Source organism: Zingiber officinale, chromosome 4B (assembly GCF_018446385.1).
Source record: "Zingiber officinale cultivar Zhangliang chromosome 4B, Zo_v1.1, whole genome shotgun sequence".
NCBI lineage: Eukaryota > Viridiplantae > Streptophyta > Magnoliopsida > Zingiberales > Zingiberaceae > Zingiber > Zingiber officinale.
The window spans coordinates 129495785-129509177 of record NC_055993.1 but is presented as its reverse complement, the minus strand read 5'-3'; the positions used below and the strand labels follow the sequence as shown (position 1 = coordinate 129509177).

General features: G+C 42.9%; 2 protein-coding genes across 2 annotated transcripts; both read right to left on the bottom strand.

Annotated features, from left to right (window-relative positions):
• Positions 1 to 395: 395 nt before the first annotated feature.
• Positions 396 to 2682, bottom strand: LOC121976697 (BTB/POZ domain-containing protein At1g67900-like). The gene is made up of 3 exons (XM_042528981.1): positions 2399 to 2682; positions 1151 to 2302; positions 396 to 1081 (listed from the first exon to the last, which is right to left on the bottom strand). The coding sequence occupies exons 1-3, from the start codon at positions 2525 to 2527 to the stop codon at positions 563 to 565; spliced, it is 1800 nt and encodes a 599-aa protein (XP_042384915.1). The 5' UTR covers positions 2528 to 2682; the 3' UTR covers positions 396 to 562.
• On the bottom strand, positions 2657 to 11115 carry LOC121978675 (zinc finger MYM-type protein 1-like). Its single transcript, XM_042530984.1, has 6 exons — positions 9244 to 11115; positions 8771 to 9142; positions 5498 to 5885; positions 4315 to 4448; positions 3765 to 3860; positions 2657 to 2746 (listed from the first exon to the last, which is right to left on the bottom strand). Exons 1-6 carry the CDS (start codon positions 11113 to 11115, stop codon positions 2657 to 2659), a joined length of 2952 nt encoding a protein of 983 aa, XP_042386918.1.
• Between the last annotated feature and the right edge of the window lie 2278 nt (positions 11116 to 13393).

The window sequence follows — 13393 nt, the reverse complement described above, 5'->3', positions numbered from 1 at the left end:
ATTGAATTGCGTAATCCTGACCGGCTACTGGACCGACTAGCTTCATTCTGAGAACCATAATGCTGAGTGAGGAGTTGAGTCTTGATGAGAATAATCCATTTAGATGTATCTATTTTGATTGTCACCTCATCCTGATTTTGATCACCATCTCACCTTGACTTTGACTAACAAGTCATCTCTAGATCTAATTACAATATCAATATTGATTCAAAAATAGTTTATAAATATTCTATTGTGAAATGTACTTCCACACTTCAAGGGGCAACCTGCTTAATACATGGCATAATGCAGTAGCGTTATTGATAGTCTAAAGCAAAATCTATGAAACATCTGCAGAGGGAAAAAGAAGGTGAATAAGAAGTTTCACTTGCAAACTTTAGAACTGCACAACTTGTAAAAAAAGCAAGCAGGAGCACTCTGAGAAGAATGATTTCTGTACAAGCAAATCACTTTTGATGATGACGGCTAATCGTAGCTCTTATTCATCTTTTCCGTAATTATGATAAACAAAGCAGAAGCAGCACGGCCTTGGCACAGAAAAATTTTGTATGAAATTGATCAATTAATTCCTCTCGTTTGCACTTCTGTTCATACCCAACAGTTTGGCGATGATCTTCTTGGGATTCCTAGGAAGTGAGCACAAGGCCTTGAGCCGCGAAGAAGGGGTCCTCAAGAGAGCTTCGCCGGGAATTAGGCCGCCGTCGTCGATGTCATTCTCCTCCTCGAGCTTCAGCTCGAGGGCTTGGAGCTTCGCGGCAGGGCGTTTCAATCTCGAGATGCTCCAGCCATCTTCCGAGGGAGAAGCAGCGCCGATGTGGTGAAGCTTCAGAACCTCTCTGCCTCCTGCGTCTCCTCCGGTGCCTGTCTTCGCCAGCAGCGCCTTGATGTTGTTGGCCAACTCTGTGACCTGGAAGCCTGACATGGCGGCACGGGACTGCTCGAAGAACAGCACCTGCAGCACCACCCGGAGAGGGAGGAGCTCGTTCTGTGCCGCGTGCATGCAGGCCTCGACTGTGAGCTTCTTGCAGTCTAACATTCTGCACAAGTGCTTCCTTGAGTTCTTGTCGAGCTCTGGGTGCGACTAATCACAAACAAAACGAAGACTGATTAACAAGATGAATCATTTGATCGAGAAATGTCAGTGAATTACCCTGAGGTAGATGTCGATGACTCTGTAAAGGTCGTCGTGGTCGGCCCTGGCAAAGTCTGGGACAGCTTCTGCGATGGCAATGAGCTTCTCCATGGGCAAGTTCTTGTCCTCGGCGATTTCTTGGAGGTAGCTGTCTATGAGCTTGCCCACTCGGAGCTTGGAGCTGTGGGAGGACGAAGAAGACCGCCGGCCGTTCTCATGCACCTCAAACTCCACCTTATCGGCCGACCGAGACTGCCTCCGTTGGCGCCTGAGCTTCTCCTCCCTCGGCGGACTCGTCGCGGGGCTTTGCCCCTGAAGCAGAAACTCCTCCAGCATGGTCATCACTACATCGACATCGTATAATGTGTCGCCGGAATTCGCTGCCTGTGGGATCAAGAGATCCTGGACGGATGCTTCCTCCAGTTGTAATCCAACTCGTCTTGCTAATTCCGTCTTCACCGGAGCTGAAGCATGGAGAAAGTTTGCGGCTTTGAGAAGCTTGAGAAGGAAACCACACGAAACAGAGCCTTTCTCGGAAGGCAGCAAGCTGACTATCTTCTCCATTAGCAACGTAGACTTTCCGGTGGCCTCTTGGCCGTTGCCTGGTACCATGGTTGCTAGCCACCTGCCAGCGTAGATCTGCAGCGCCTCGCCGACGAGCTTGCTGGAGACGACTCTGGCGGATTTCACGACCACCATGATCCGCCAGTAATGGTCGACGCCGAGCTCGCTGAGGTCGGCGGCCCACCGGTTCCTGGACGCTCCCGGGAGCGTAGAACTGGAGATGATAGCGGTGGCGATGGCGTCGACGCAGCGGCCGGTGACGCCGAGCTCCTCGCACAGGGGAGCGTGCTTCCGCGTGCTCCGCAGCGTCGCGAGCGTGTCCTTCCACCGCTGGAGGATGCAGGAGCTGAAGAAGACGTCGAGCTTGACGAGGAGGTTGCTCCGGTCGGCATCGTCGCTCATGCGGAGGTAGCAGGCGGCGCACCAGACGGGCACGAGGTTGAGGGGGCTGAGAGTGACGGTGATCCCGTAGCAGAACTTGGCGCAGAGCTCAAAAGCCTCGGCGCCGCCGGGGAAGTCCGGGAGGTGGATAACGGCCGGCTCGGCGGCGTCCCCGAGCTCGGAGCAGAGCTGTTGCAGGCGAAGGCATTTCGACAGCATGGGAAACTGCACGCGCCAAGACCAGACGAGAATTTTTATCAACTCCAAAAGCGAATCTATCAACAAGAAACACAATCTTCCTAAAGGTGACAAAAAAACTACCTTGTGCAGGTGATACAAACTTCTCTGCACCTGGATTCGGAGGTCAGTGGAGACCTCTGACGAAACAGACCTAATAGCTTCTGTGGTGAAGAAGGTATCAGGTCTGGTGCCAAGCTTCATGAACCTCATTTCCTCCCTCTTTGATGAGACAAGGATTCAGAGCCCTTAGAAGTGTCTATATATATACACATCTAGCAAAGATGAATGATGAAGAAGTGGTCCTGTTCCTTTGATTCAGAACCTCTTAGAACACTGATCTCACTGCGCAAGCTCTAACTTGTCTACTCTTCCTCTCTTGTGTCCCTGTTGCTGAGAAGGATTAGTCACCGACACCGTAGCCCATAATTGCTAGCAAGAGATCAACGATGAAAACAAAATATTGAGGCAACATAGTAAAATGGACTCTCCATCTTATACGGCGCATGATAGTGAGGTCGTCGGACAGAGGACGGGGTCGGAAGTCAAGTTCACGGGGCGATCAGAAGTCAAGCTCACGGGGTGATCAGAAGTCAAGCCCACGGGGTGGTCAGAAGTCAAGCCCACGGGATGGTCAGAGGTCAAGCCTACGTGGTGGTAAAAAATCCACCCTACGTGGAGGTCAAAAATCCGGCCTACGTGGGGTTCAAAGGGCCAAGTTACAGGATGGTCCTGGTCGGACACAAGTAGCATTCCGGAGTTAAGTCTACATGTCAAGTAGGAACTGGGAAGGTAAGACCTACAGGTCAGGATTAACAGACTCGCGACACAGGAGATACGAGGACTAAAGCATACAGGTTTGGATATGCAAACCAAGGATGATAGGTCAGGATTTACAGACTCGTGACACAGGAGATATGAGGACTAAAGCGTACAGGTCGGGATATGCAAACCAAGGATGACAGGTCATGATTTACAGACTCGCGACACAGGAGATACGAGGACTAAAGCGTACAGGTCGGGACACGGACACAGATCGGGATATGCAAACCAAGGATGACAGGTCAGGATTTATAGACTCACGACACAGGAGATACGACTAAAGCGTACAGGTCGGAATATGCAAACCAAAGATGACAGGTCAAGATTTATAGACTCGTGACACAGGAGATACGAGGACTAAAGCGTACAGGTCGAGATATACGAACCAAGACTCGCAGAGCAGGATACATGGAGCCAAGACACAGGTCGAGATATGAGGACTAAGGCTTACAGGTCGGGATCTACATGACAAGATATGCAGAACAAGATACACTGACCAAAGACGTACAGGTCAGGATATGTGGACGAAGGCTTACAGGGCGGTAGGCGCAGGTCTGGATCTATCAAGATAGACCGAATGGAAAATGTAGGGTAGGACGTACAGGTCTGGATTTGCGGGACAACAAACAAGCCAGGGAATGCGCCAGGAAAGGCAGGTATGTGCATACAGATCAAGATTTGCAGATACGAGGACCCAGTCGAGGGTTAACAGACCAGGGCGAGCCTACACTACGCGACAATCAAGCCAGAAAATCATAACAACCCGTTAGAGAATAATCACCACATGTCAGGGAATATGCTAACGGTCTGTGGCTCGTTGCCTCCTGATCCCTCCTCAGACCAATAGAAAGATGCCACATGTCATTCACCGCCAGATAAATCCTGACACCCGACATTCCCTAACACTTGTCAGACTCCAGAAGCATCCGTTGCCATATAAAAAGGGAGACTTTGTCTCTACGCAGGTACACTCATTCATCTTTTCATTCTCGTCTTTTACTTTTTGTCCTTTCACTGTGCTTCTGAGGAAAAAGTACCTAACTTGAGCGTCGGATGGCTTGACCCGGGGACTTTTCCCTGGTTCTTGGTTTCTAACGCAGAGGCGGCTTGTCTGAGTGTGCGCAGAATCCTCGCGTCGTCATCGTCATCATCACCTCCCGTCATCCGCTAGTGGGAACCTTTCCAGGAGGTATCAGGTCACCCAGGTGCTTCCACGACTTTCCATCAACACCGGCGACAGCGCGGCCAGCCTCTATCCTATTCAGCTTTCGGACGGGACCAAATTTGGCGCCGTTTATGGGAACACAGCTACCTGCTCCGGAATGTGAAGATGGAGGATTCTTGAAGAATCAACGTAACTATGACAGCGGGAGAGTACGAACTCTTCAAAGAAGCCAAAAGGCGGGCAACCTCTGAAAAGCAACAAACTATTGCCTCTCGACCGCGAAAGTTACCTGAGGTTTCTAAAGAACCGGCTCACGCCTCGGATCGGGGTTCCAAGAGAAAACAACCCATGGAATTTCCTCCTGCCTTCTATAGAGAGCTAGGCCAGGGTTACTATCAGCCAGACCCTGGATGTTATAACCGCAAGGAGCAGCCACAAGTTTCGGTGGCTGAGAGTTCTTTGCCTAAGGATTCGAAGAGAGGGAAGTCTATTGTCCCTCGAGAAGAACGTCGGGTCCTTGCTGTTAAGTGCCGAGTGTTCTTTGATGAGGTGGTCTTCAGGGTCCCGTCAAGTGCCGAGTGTTCTTGAACACTCTATCGGGCTCTGCCCAGAAGTGGTACGATGGACTGCCGCATGGGTCCATCACCTACTTCTCTGATTTCAAGATTGCATTCCTGCGCCACTTCGCCATCAACAAGAAGTATCAAAAGACGGACCACTGCTTGTTTGCTCTCAAGCAAGGGCCCTCCGAGCCGTTGAGGAGCTATATCAAGCGCTTCAATCAAGTGGCTCAGGACATTCCCTCGGCCACATCAGAAATACTCATGAGTGTCTTCTCTCATGGGTTGACCGAAGGAGAGTTCTTTAGGGATCTCATTAAAATCCCGTGAAGAATTTCGATGAGATGCTGGAAAAGGCGACCAACTACATCAATGTAGAGGAAGCGCAGGTAACCCGAAGAAAGATAGACAAACCTCCTCCCGTAAATAAGCCTGAGAGAAGAGTACCCCAACTGCCTGCTCAACCTCTCCCGCGCGCTCGGGACGCACGACCTACTTTCCACCCAAGTCAGGATGTTCGGCCGATCCCGCGCGTAGCTACAGTTTATGCCCCCCCCGACCTGGACCTTGGGGACCGCGCTATTGCACATATCATCGGTCCCACTCGCATGCTACCAGTGAGTGTTTTCAATTCACCCGGGATTCTCGCCGCGCTGCCGAGCTGGGCCTGCCACCCCTCGAGCTGGCTCCTCAAGTCCAAAGAATGATGGAGGAGCGACGCAATGCCGCGGGACAAGCCATCAGATCCCGGGCCAATCAGGAGGGGCCAAGCATGCAACAACAAGGGCGCACTGGGGAGTAAGGAGAAGCCCGCGAGGCGGAGAATCGGGGCAACGTGGCCATCCGGGACATAGGCATGATCTCCGGAGGACCTATTGACGAAGAGTCGGGCCGGGCACACAAGTCTCATAAACGCTGATTGGAGATTCACGCTGTTGGATGCAGCAAGGAGCAGGTCGCTGACCTTATTATCAGCTTCGGGCCGCAAGACCTGGAGGGACTGGAGTTGCCTCGTGATGACGCCCTATCATCAGAGCGGTCATAGCCAATAGCCGCGTGGCCAGAGTCTTCATTGACACTGGGAGTTCTGTCAACGTATTATTCAGGTCTACTTTTGAAGAAATGCATATCGACGCCAGCGAGCTTCAACCGGTCGCTACTTCTGTTAGGATGTATACTAAAAGCCTAGCTTTTGGTATAAACATTTATCTAGAAATAAGAATCACATTGGTCAAATGTTTACATTTACGATAAATGTAGTTGCTCAATTAATTTATATTGTAGATAACATGGTGTGTGGTGTCACACACAGAAGATCATGTTATCGGTTCCTTATAAATTATAAACAGTAGCTCACGACCAAGATGGAAAGGAACAAACCATTGGAAGGTCGTAGTGTAATTAGGTGTTAGTTTATCTTAACTATATAATTACACTAGTACACTTAGAGTGTATTGAGTAGGACCATTTGAGGTCGTTCCTTTTATACTGACTTTATGAAGGAACAAAAACCTCTGTTATTATGGAAGTGTGTGCTCTTAATCCTAATATAATAACAAGCACATATATTTGATATTTATTTCTTTAATTTATCAATGGGTGAGATTTAGTTCGATAAATCAATAAGCCCGATAAGTTGGGAAATGATATCACTTATAGTGTGTGTTGTTGATTATAGAAGGAAACTGTATCCTAGTGATCTAGGTTGAGAATGTCCCCAAGAGGAGCTCATAAGGATTGTCATGTTAAACCCTGCAGGTGGATTTAGTCCGACATGACGATGAAGTTGAGTGGTACTACTCTTGGAGCTAGATATTAATTAAGTGAGTTGTCAGTAACTTACTTAATTAGTGGACATTTGTTATCTTAAACACAGGGAGACTAACACACTCATAATAAGAAGGAGCCCAAAATGTAATTTGGGATTGGTGCGGTAGTTCAATAATAGTTCTCTAGTGGAATGAATTATTATTGATAAAATTAAGTTGTGTGTTCGGGGCGAACACGGGATGCTTAATTTTATCGGGAGACCAAAACCAATTCCTCCTCTTGGTCCCTATCGTAGCCTCTTAATTATAGAGTACTATACCCACCTATACCCACCTTCTTACCCATCCCATAGGGGCCGGCCAAGCTAGCTTGGAGACCAAGCTAGGGCTGGCCAAAGTTTGGTTCATGGGTGCTTCAAGGTGGCCGACCCTAGCTTGGGTTCAAGCTTGGTGTGGCCGGCCCAAATTAAAATAAAAGGATTTTTATTTTTAAAATTTTTCTTATGTGGATAACATGATTTAAAAGAGAGTTTAAAAATTTAAATCTTTCCTTTTATAAGATTCTACAAAAGATTAAGAGAAGAGCTAAATCTCTTTCCTTATTTGTAGATTAAAAGGTTGATTTTAATTTTGGTAAAAACTTTCCTTTAACCATGTTCATGATTTAAAAGTTTAAAAATTAATAATTCTCTTTTATTAGTTTCTATAAAAGTTTAAGAAAAGATTTGATATCTTTCCTTATTTGTAGATTGAAAGGAGATTTTAATTTTTAGAGATAACTTTCCAGAAATTATCCATATGTTTAAAGAAAGATTTAATTTATAAAATTTCCTTTTAACCAATCATGAAGGGATAAAAATTATTGGAGAAATTTTTATAAAATTTCCGAAAGCAAATAAGGAAGTTTTAATTTGTGTTTAAAATTTTTATTTGCTTGGAGATTTGGTTTGGCCGACCATTATAATAATGAGAAGAAAAATTATTTTTAATTAAATAAAATTTTCCTTTTCATGGCAAAAGAATTAAGGAAGTTTTTATTAAAATTTCCTTATTTGCCAAGACCAAGGATTATAAAAGAGGAGGTGGAGGAGCCTTCATGGGTGAACAACCTTTATTCTTTTCCTCCCTCTCTTCCTTGGTTTTGGTGGCCGACCCTATTTCTCTCCTCTCCTCTTGTTGGCCGAAACCTACCTTCTTGGTGGAGCTCTTGTTTGTGGCTGGATCAAGGAAGGAGAAGAAGAAGAGAAAGCAAGCCTCGGCTCTAGCATCCCTTGGAGCATTGGTGGTGGCCGAAATTCTTCATCCTTGAAGAAATTTATTGTGGCCGAAATCTAGAAGAAAGAAGGAAGGTGGAAAGGTGGTTCTCATCTCGGAAGATCGTTGCCCACACAATGTCCGAGGTTAGAAGAGGAATACGGTAGAAGATCAAGAGGTTTTTGTCTTCAAAAGAAAGGTATAACTGGTAATGTTTTTCCGCATCATGCTAGTTTTATTTCTTTGTAAAAATACCAAATACAAGAGGCATGCGATTCTAGTATTTCGAATTAGTTTTCGATGTTGTGTTCTTTTGTTTTCTTTTCGAACTTGTGCTTCGATTGTTCTTTTTGGTTGACCTAGAGCTATTTAAGGAAATTAAATATTAGCTTTCCTTAAAAGGCTTTGTCTAGTCGGTGATGGTTGTTCCCATATCCAAGAAGGTCATGTGCCTCGCCACGTCAATACTGGAAGCCAATTTTGGAAATAGATATTTAATTGTCTTCGTAACCTAGGCAGTGGCGGATCCAGGAATTTAATCATGGAGGGGCGGCCACGATCTAAGCGCGGCGAATTTTTTTTTTGAATAGTTAATAACTTCTATGTAATTAAAAAATATTTTAAAATAACTTGGCATACTGCATACAGGAGAAAAAAGTACAATATTATGAAAAAAACTCGTACAATAATATTAAAATATTAAAGCAATCTACTAACAAATACGTGACACTTGCATTCTTCTAGACTCCATGTTCTGAAAACGCTGTAAAATTGACTCATTGTCAACAGTATTAAAAACATCTTTCTCGATATAGACTACCAAACTATCATTCATCCATTCATCTCCAATCCTGTTTCGCAAATCTATTTTGACAATATTTATTACCGAAAACACTCTTTCAACGGTTGCAGTAGCAACTGGAAGAAGTAAGGCTAGCTCAATCATCCGATAAACCAAAGGAAACACACGGTTCTTCATTGTTTCAATCATTTTCTTTGCAAGAGCTCCCAAATCTGAAATGCCTTCAAACCGTTCATCTGATCTGAGGTCATCAATATATGTTTCAAGCTCTTGTTCAACCAACATACGCTCACTCCAAGAAAAATCATCCGTATAAAAATGAGCCAGACGCACTAATTTCTGTACATCAAATCTAGAGAACGAGTTCCTAGGATCAAGACATGACATATAAATCAACAAATCTCTAGTTGTTTCAGAGAAATGACTATCCATCTCCTGTAGAATAATATCGATAACCTACAATTTAAAAATCAAATAACAAAAGTAAAAATTAATAAATATGTTACTGTTTAAAAGAATTTAATTGATGGTAAACAAAAAAAGAATTATAACGTTACCTCACAAAAGATTTCAACATGGTAGTAGTGATAAAAATTAACATTTTTTCCATCTCTCTTCAAACGACTACGGCTGTTGATGTTATCTGTCATATTAATTATTTCAATGGAATGAGTGTTACAAAACTTCTTCACATCCTCAAGTAAAATATCCCATCCAGAATCTCTCAACTTTTGCAATTTGCATTTCACATTATTGATCAAATGCATCGCATTCACAATATTTTGATCTTTCTCTTGTAGAACGGTTGACAAATGATTTGTGATTGCCAATATACGTTTCATCAATAGTAGAATAAACACAAATTCATACCTCTCCATTCTTTCAACCAAAGTTCTACTTAAACCCTTAGAAGAACGATCACCATCATCAATCAAATTTTGAAGAACCTCTATAACAGATGGCCACATTTGTTCAATACGACATAAAGTTGAATGATGAGACCTCCATCGTGTATCTCCAGGTCTAGCTAGACTAGTTTCTTGGTTTAGTCCTCTACCAGAACTAATCTCTCCTCTTTCAAGAAGTTTAACTTTTCTGTCATGTTCAAGTTGTCGAAGTTTATCGGCCCTTTTGCAAGATGATGCAGATGTGTTCACAATCGAACCAACAATCCACATTAAATCACAAACATATTGATTTGCTTGAGCAACAGCTACAACCACTAGCTGGAGTTGATGAGCAAAACAATGAACATACAATGCATACGGATTTTCTTTCATTATCAGTGACTTTAAGCCATTAAATTCTCCAGACATATTTGAAGCACCATCATATCCTTGACCCCTCAATCTCGCCACTGACAAACCATACTTAGCAAATAAAGAGTCGATTGCCTCCTTCAAACAAGCAGCTGTAGTTGTTGCAACATGAACTACAGCCATAAATCGTTCAATCACCTCTCCATGTTTGTTCACATATCTAATAACAACTGCCATTTGCTCTTTCACTGAATAGTCACGAGCCTCATCAAGTAGTAAAGTGAACCACCTATCTCCAAGATCAGCTAGAATAGCATTTGTGGTCTCAACTGCACAAGCATTCACCAATTGCTTTTGAATTTTTGGGGCAATCATTTGATTATTTCCAGGTGCATTCATTCCAACAACTGCCGCAACTTCTGGACACTCTGAGCTATACCATTTGAGCAATTCTAAAAAATTTCCTCTATTGGATGATGTTGAAGACTCATCATGTCCCCGAAAAGGCAATCCTTGTAACAACAAAAATCGAATTACTTTTAAAATGGAAGTCAAGCGTTTGCGATAAGCAACTTCAAGCTCATGTTTCCCTGATGAAAATGAATACTCTACACTTTGTCTTTGATTCTTGAAACCCTCAAACTGTATTCTTGCCTCATTGTGCGCACTACCAACTCCACCTACATGCTCATTGAATTTTTCAATTGCTGTTTTCCAATTTATGAAACCAGATCTCGTAAACACATCATCTCCTCCAAACCCTATATTACTAGGTCTAAAAAGATAACACCAGAAACAAAAGGCTGCATCCTTTGAAACACTATACTCTAACCAATCACGGTCTTTAAACCAAACCTCTCTGAAACATCTATTGTCTTTACCCATTTTTTTTCTTGGAAAATTATGGCCTCGAGGTTGACAAGGGCCCATAGCAACATATTCTTTTCGAATACGATCTCTAGCACCAACATCATACTCTTCAATCAATTTTCGTAAACCAGGATCAACAACAATTTCTACTTCACTACTCAGATTTTCAATATTTTCAGATAAAATTTGTGGAGGAGGAGGAGGAGATGGTGGTGGTTGTGGTGCAGGAGTAGACTCTTCATCTGGAACACTAGACGATTCAATTGAACTCCTAGGCCTCTTTGCAAAATATTTCAACATTTTCTACAAATTATAATGTATGAGAAAAAATTATCAACATAAAGTATTGTGAACAATTTAACAATAACACAAATAAATTATTTAACATCATTCATTAATAATTCTTTAAAAATAAACAAAATTAATTTAGCATAAATTATCAATATTCACAAATTACAATTAACTAACCGCTACTAAAAAAACTAATTACATATTAAGAGTTTATACAAAAAAACTAAATTACAAATTATCCAACCATTAAATATGCACAATCTAAATTTTCAATTATCCAACCATCAAATATAAAAATCAACTAAATATTTAAACTGTCAAATTTTAAATTGTTAATTGCATCATATATTATAATCAAGAAATAATCAAACAATTATTAAAAAAGTAAAATAAAATAAAATAAAATCCAGTAATCCACTTACCTGAAGGCTGAAGGCTTCACCTTTAGGCTTTGCTGCTTTGCCCCTTTGATCTGCACTCGGAAGAGAAAAAAAAAAACCTTTGATCGGCGTTTGGCAGAGAAAAAAAACAAAGCGCAAGTTTGTGACTTGTGAGCGGTGGAAACCAAAAATAGGAGAGAAACGAAATTGGTTCACAATTAAAAAAATAATTGGACACGTCACAATTAAATTGAAAAAAAGCATTGGAAAAATATAAAAAGTAAACTTTTATATGGAAACGTGTCATGGCATGAATGCATGATGACACGTGGTTCACAGTGGTCCACAATTAAAAACTTGAATGCGTCTTCGTCTCGAAACTTCGACTCTTAGTTTTCTCCGCTACTCCGCCTGGCGCTTACCGTGTTTTTTCTCCGGACTCTGGCTGCTGGCTGCTGCGAGGGAAGAAAGAAGATAGTGAGCTTGTAGCAATGGAAATCAGAACTATTCATAACAAGGTTGTTTTAAATAAAGAGGACGGAGAACTATCCCCGATTTTTTTTTTGGTTCCGTCGACAAGGGGGGGCGACCGCCCCGTACATCCGCCCCTGAACCTAGGTGATTTGGATCAAACGTGTTAAGTTCCACAGGAGATCCAAGTCTAAACCTAAAAGAACAAATAAGTTAAACTTAGGATCAAACGTGTTAAGTTCCGCAGACGATCCAAGTTTAATTTAAAAGAACACATGGTAGCTAGGAAAAGGTTCAGACCTTTGTACAAAATTTTTGTACAGTGGAACTGTTAGGCTTTCCGAGTAGCAACCAACAACTTCTTTATATAACTTTACTGGTAATGAAGTAAAGCCCATGGGCCAGATCAAGTTGGCCATATCCTTGGAGAGCGAGCCATTAGTCTGAACCAGGAGGAGTACCTTCCTTGTAGTAGACTCGCCATCTTCTTACAATGTCATTTTGGGTCGATCGACTCTATATGAGTTCAGAGCTGCTGTATCTACCTTCCACTAAAAAATTAAGTTCCCTGTGGGAGAGTATGTCGGGGAGGTTAGGGGAGAGCGACGAGTTTCTCAGCACTTAACGGGACCCTTTGCTATTAAGTGCCGAGTGTTCTTTGCTGTCGGCTCTTCTCACGACCATGACCCTCTCCCTCTCTGGAATGTTGGCACGACCGTGCCATTTGGCACGACCATGCCATTTGGCACGGTCATGAGGGCACGATCAAGCATTGTTCTCCTTCGGTTGTGGCCGCACGACCGTGCAAGGTTGGCACGGTCGTGCACTATCTCCCTTCTGTTTGGCCACACGGTCGTGCGAGGTTGCACGACCCAAGCTCCTGTGTGCGTTTTAGCTCCATTTTCACTCCAAATAGCGTCCGGTCCAAAGAGCAGATTTTCGAACAAAAGAGTATTTATGATGAGTATGCACTAAAGGAGACGATTATGCAAAGAATATGTATGCATAAAGCAAGTGAATGTGCGTTAAAACATGCATAAATGATCATAATATTTGCGCACATCAGTCGTCCTTCTCGCTAACTGCGTCTTTCGCTCGACTTCCTGTGCTCCTAAATTCCTACACACTTAGACACAAGATTAAAAACTAACAGGACCTAACCTGACTTGGTTGATCACATCAAAATTACCTTGGGATACTAACAATCCCCCCCTTTTTGATGTGATCAAACTCAAGTTAAGTTAGGGTAAACCATAAATAAATAACAGTTATAATTTTTGCAAAAATTACAAGTGCAAAAATTAAGTACAAAATTTAAAAATTAAAATTGTACTACCCTCCCCCTAGACTTAATCTTTATTATGAATCACATTAAAAGTGGGATACGTTAAACATATAACTTGGAAGATCTAAAAAAAATCTAAGGGAAAAAAAAC